This window comes from Canis lupus, chromosome 8 (genome assembly GCF_048164855.1).
Source record: "Canis lupus baileyi chromosome 8, mCanLup2.hap1, whole genome shotgun sequence".
In the NCBI taxonomy this organism is placed as follows: domain Eukaryota; kingdom Metazoa; phylum Chordata; class Mammalia; order Carnivora; family Canidae; genus Canis; species Canis lupus.
This window is the reverse complement of record NC_132845.1, coordinates 53,650,859-53,656,858: the sequence shown is the minus strand read 5'-3', so window position 1 is coordinate 53,656,858 and position 6,000 is coordinate 53,650,859. Positions and strand designations below refer to the sequence as shown.

General features: G+C 38.6%; 1 protein-coding gene across 18 annotated transcripts in view; it reads right to left on the bottom strand.

The window, feature by feature from the left end:
- Positions 1-376: 376 nt before the first annotated feature.
- Positions 377-6,000, bottom strand: part of LOC140638546 (phospholipid-transporting ATPase ABCA3-like) — a 191,204-nt gene continuing 185,580 nt past the window's right edge. For 17 of the 18 annotated variants that reach the window (XM_072836105.1, XM_072836109.1, XM_072836101.1 and 14 more), the window contains 2 exons: positions 1,060-1,133; positions 377-662 (listed from right to left, as the gene is read on the bottom strand). In XM_072836105.1, the coding sequence (XP_072692206.1) occupies positions 543-662; positions 1,060-1,133 (194 nt within the window). In that variant the 3' untranslated portion in view covers positions 377-542. The remainder of the gene's footprint in view (positions 663-1,059; positions 1,134-6,000) is intronic. The other variant, XR_012035571.1, reaches the window with a different exon arrangement.

The window sequence follows — 6,000 nt, the reverse complement described above, 5'->3', positions numbered from 1 at the left end:
TACTCTTCAGGGTGTCCATCTGACAGCTCCATCATTTCTGGATGTTTCTGTCCAAACATTCAAAATACTCAGGAATAGATCCTTGTCCCCACCTTGATAAATGCATAGAAAATGGAAATTTTACCAAATGCCTTTAGATTTGCACAAGCAATCCATGTAAGTCTACAAAGAATTGACGTATGGGGATCCCTGGGTGGCCCAGCGGTTTAGTGCCTGCCTTTGGCCCAGGGCGCGATCCCGGAGACCCGGGATCGAATCCCACGTCGGGCTCCCGGTGCACAGAGCCTGCTTCTCCCTCTTCCTGTGTCTCTGCCTCTCTCTCTCTCTCTCTCTGTGACTATCATAAATAAATAAATATTTAAATAAATAAAAAGAATTGACATATGGTCCCCTTTGGGGGAGTCTTTATTACATAAATATATGTATATATACAGATATACACACAGAAATGCCCCTCCATGTATCCAGGTGTAGTAGAAAGTACTGAAGAAGACAGCATAGTGTCACTAGTTAGAAGTGAAACTCATTGCACCTTTTTCTCATTAAGCTTCTATGTTTTCTTGTTTAGCAAAGGTCATGAAGACTTCTTCCAGTGTTATCTGACTGATGGAATAGTCTTCTAAATGGAATTTCTTGTTAGCCTCCTCCAAAATACCAAACACCTTTAACAATGATAGCAATAAAAAGTACAGTTACCACTGCAGCCATCCCCTCCAGTGCCCAACCCAGATGAGCCTCTCCACCACTTCCTCCAAGTCCTACCAAGTTATTGTTTAATGACAAAAAGCACAGAAGGGGGAAATGAGAAAAAGAAATGATCATTAAGAATCTGCAAGGAAGCAGTTCTCTGGCTCCATTTTCTTCAGGGGGACAAAAAAAAAAAAAATCTAGAGGTGGAAATTTGAAGCAATTAAACTCTAGGAACAATTGAAAAGTAACCCAAAGTCTCTGCTCCTTCTATAACATTAGGCTCCCATTCCACACTACAATCCCAAACACTTCCTACCATTAGTGCTTTCTTAGCATGTAATATTAGAAAAGCATGGTTGCTACAATCACCTTTCCCCAGCCATTGTCCTTGCTGGGAATGTAGTAGTTAAGGATCCCTTGGTTCTCATGTTTTAATTCACTACCTAGGAAAGGACAGATAGATGAATAATCTTATACATTCCATTTTAAAGTTCTAAAATATTCCTACATCAACTTAATTATACACAGTAGAGGGTGAATAAATTTGGCAAATAAAAGAGGGACATCATCCAAAAGCCCACGTCTTTCGTATATATGTGACATGGTTAACATTATATGTTCTCATTCATTTGGGGAATATAAATAATAGTGAAAGGGAAAATAAGGGAAGGTAGAAGAAATGTGTGGGAAATATCAGAAAGGGAGACAGAACGTAAAGACTGCTAACTCTGGGAAACGAACTAGGGGTGGTAGAAGGGGAGGAGGGCGGGGGGTGGGAGTGAATGGGTGACGGGCACTGGGTGTTATTCTGTATGTTAGTAAATTGAACACCAATAAAAAAAAAATAAAAAATTAAAAAAAAAATTCTTTCAGTAGGCTTTAGTCACAAAAAAAAAAAAAATGTTAGTTCATATACACAGTTTTAAAAACTTGAGCCTCTACAATGCTATTGTTACTACAAACCAAGTCTTGATAATATGAACTGGCAGGATTTTCTTTCTGGTTGTGTGATTATGTATGCATGTACAGTGTATTTGCTGGGGACTAGAGCAGGACAAGGCTTACTATTCACATGCCATATGAAAGAGGAAATCACACATATAAATCTGCAAAGTCAGGCTGTGTGTTCTTATTTCTTTTACAGGTGAATAAGAATCCACTGGCGGAATGAGGGAAGGAGTGGGGTATCCATTTCAAATTCAGAACAAACAGATGTGCTTATACTTATCAATGCAGATTTGCAAATTATTACTAATTAAATTAATTGGGGTTAAAATCGTTTTAAGAATATATGTTAAAGTAGTCAAAGAAGTCAAGACTGAGGTGGGTCTAATTCCTTGGCAGCCTATAAGTAAATCAAAACCTCAGCCAGGGTAAATGCACTTGAATCTGAGAAAATGAAACTCAAGAACAGACAATCAGAAATAGCCAACTAGGTTTTTGCAAATTAGACAACTGCTTAAGCTAGAGCAAACTAAATATTCCCTTGTTTACCCACATATCTTTTCTATATAAACCTTTCCCTTAGCTCCTGTTTGTGGAGTCCTCTTCATCACTTTTAGAGTGATGCTTCCCAATTAGAATTGATATATGCTCTAATAAACTCTTGAAAATTGTAATTTGTGCCAGTTAATTTTTTACTAGTTTTGGTGTCAGAATTGGAGTCCAATAGTATCCTTCCACCCAATGGTCCTGGGAGCAAAGAGCAAATAGGCACAGGTACTTGCTGGGCCCTTTTAGCTCACTACTTTCACACTATGCCTGAAAGTCTTGCGTATGGATGTCCCTTTTGAGTATCTGAGCTCTTCACTATTGTGTCATGAGCTCTCTGACTAGATTTGAGCTTGTCTTTTACCAGACTGGTTCTGGAGTTGAACAGGGTCTGATTTAAACATTATTAGCTCTCTGACTTCAATCAAACTGGGTCCAGGGTCAGACTGGATCCAACTTAAACTGGGGTAAATTCAATGTGGGGCCATAGGTAAAATTTTGTTTTAAGGAATGGAGAGGAAAAAATTAGTTTCTCTGAGTCCAAAGAGTCTAGGACTTCCATCTGGGAATCCAGCTAAGTATTATGTACAGAAATTATGGGCTTATGTTGTTTATCCATTCTGTCAATCTCTGTCTTTTGATTGGAGAGGTTTAAAGGTTTAAATCTTTTCTGGCCTTCCTTCCTAGAAGACAGCTCTGCCAGGTATATTATTCTTGGCTGCAAGACACTTTTTTCTTTCAGTATTTTGAATATGTAATCTCTTGGCCTGCAAAACTTCTGTTGAGAAATCTGGTCATGGTCTTATAGGAGACCCTTGCATGACACCTTTCTCTTGCTGCTTTCAAAATTCTCTTTTGTTTCTGATATTTGGGAAATGTATTACAATGTGTTTTTCAGTTAACTTTTTTCTACTTCAACTATTTGGGGTCCTTTGGGCCTCACGAATAATGTCTATCCATATCCTCCTCAAGTTTGGAAAGTATTCTGTCATTCTTGCTGTAAGTAGACTTTCCGTTCCCTTTTAATCCCCATAATGCATATATTTCCATTACAATGTCCCATAAGTCCTGTGGGCTTTTTTTTTTTTTTCCTATCATTTTGGTTTTTTTTTTTTTTTTTTTCATCTCTGAATCACTTCAAATGGTGTATCTCATAGTTCCTGATTATTTCATTTGCTTGGTTGAGTTTGCTGTTGAAGCTCTCTATTGAATTCTTCAGTTCAATCATTGCATTTTTCAGCTCTAGGATTTCTGTTTGTTTGATGGTGTGTATTCTTGTATTTTTCATTTTCTTCATGTATTGTACAACTAATTATGTTTTAGTTGTCTGTGTGTTCTTGTAGTTTGATAAACCTCTTTTTTTAAAAAAAGGTTTTTATTTATTCATGAGAGACACAGAGAGAGAGGCAGAGATACAGGCAGAAGGAGAAACAGGCTCCCTATAGGGAGCCCGATGTGGGACTCCATCCCAAGACCCCAGGATCACAACCCAAGCTGAAGGCAGATGCTCAACCACTGAGCCACCCAGGTGTCCCTCGCTAAATAAACCTCTTTAAAAGGATTATTCTAAATTCTTTGTCAGATAGTTAAGAAACCTCTCTTTAGGGTCAGTTATTGGAGATTTATTAGTTTCTTTTGGTGGTATCATGTTTACCTGATTCTCTGTCATCCTTGATTCTTTGTGTTTGTACTCGCCCATTTGAGTAAGTAGTCTCCTAGACCTTATAGGTTCACTTCATCAGGGACAGACCTTCATCTATCAGCTTGAGGTAATGGACTATTTATGTGGTTGCTTCCATGGGCAATCAGTGCTTGTTATCAGGGCCTTGGTTTGGGTGGGTCCATTGCTTGTGCTCTAAAGTAGCGGGAAGAGGAGAGGCTGTCTGGTCAGATAGGGCCAATGGCTCAGCTCCACAGCTGGGCAGAGCTACTGGCTGGAATCTCTGACAAGACACAGATGAAAGTGAGGCTGCAGGATGGGCTCCTTGGCTTCCTGGGTTCTCTGGCCAGACTTCCTAGTTGGGCAGCAGTTGGTCAGGACTTTGCATTTGCTTCTCCAGCAAGCAGGTTTGTAAAATAGGCTTCACACCTGGCACAGCCTGTTGGCTGGGGACCCAAATCAGGAAGAAGTACCCTCTGGCTCCCAGAGGCCAGACATAGAACCAGCTCAGCTCTGCAGATGGGTGTAGCCACTGACTAGAATCTCTGCTCCAATGCCAGTACAAATAGGAATGTGATCTGCTAAAATCTGAGTGCTGGTTGCTTTAAGTACCACCCACCTTCTCTGTCCTATGTGATTCCCTGTGGTAAATCTCCTCAGTGATACCTGTAAGGTGAGACTCAAGTGGGCCTACCAGAAATTGTCCATCAATACTGGAGAACCTAATATTCACCTTTGGCTCTCTTTTTCCCACTGAAGAAAACATAGGCCTAGGTGGGCCCTCTCAATGTGCCAGCCTGGGGAAAAGGATGATGCAGTCAGTATGTAGCTGCTCCTCTTATCCTTCTAGTGTGATCCTTCTCAGTCTCTATTGTCCAGGAGGCTGCTTTAACCTCACTCCCAGGTTTTGGAATTTTCACAGTTGTGTCTCATCTATGGATAGTTGCTAGTTGTTGTTCTTGTGACTGGGGCTGAAGTCAAGAATGACCTATATTGTCATCTTGATGACATCACTCAATATTATAAGTTTCTAAGTTTCATTCATGTTGTTTCATATAGTACTAATTCACTCATTTTTCCTTTCTGTACAGTAATCTGGTATATGATTATTTCACAATTTATTTCCATTCACTTATTCCCCATGGGGTGCTTTTAGTGTCTGAATATTGTGACTATCACTAATTTAAAGGTTATTTTACTTATCTCATGGGATAAGTAGATGCAAAGATCTAAGGTATATTTGAAGGTGGAATTTTTTGGGTCATTGCTCTTTTTATAATTGGTTGTACCAACTTTGGTTTCACCTCAGAGGTGTGGAAAGTTGGAAACAGTGTACCCCTGCACTTCAAACAAGAAAAGGTTGGACAAATTGCAGATTAATGGCTTTTCTTTAACTCATCAGTTCTGTGATTAGGCAAACAATGGGCAAACAACTAACAATATGTGGGGAGAGACAGGCACCTGCAGGGAAAAACAGGATGAAAGAATTTGCTTTTACAAGGCAGGCATTGATGGATGCCATAGAGTAATAAGATTTTGCTAAAATTTTAACATATTGCTAAAAGTTGTGTATTACAGCTAGCATAAAATCATGGAGACCATTCTTTTGTTTTAACCTCTCTTAATTCAGTTTGTTTTAGTAGTGTTTTTTTTTATATATACAGCAGAGTTGGAATTTGCTTGTTAGCCAATCTGAAAAAAATATTTTTTATTTAGTTCGAGTTAAGCCTTTTTATTAGTTGATTGATTGATCGTTCCAATATGTTCTGTAGCAGGCCTCCTACACTGTTCTATAATTACATGGAAATGGAAATGCATAGATCTACATACATGCATAAATAAACATACATATTCCCATATGTGGTTGGTTCTACTTCCTGTTACATTTGTAATATACCAAAGGTTTGTGTTTTTGTTCTAATGAATAACTCCTTATTAATATCTTTATGCTAGTATCCATAATCCCATCTTTTTGAGATAATGTCTTTTGGTCCCCTTTATGAACAACATTTTCTGTGCTAGCGATCTCTTAGTTCCCTCTGCCAACATGTAATTTAAAGCAATATTCTATCATGTACAGCTGATATCTAATATATATTTAATGATCATATTTAACTTACCAAATATTTTTGCCTTCTTCCCTTGTTTTTGATAATTGT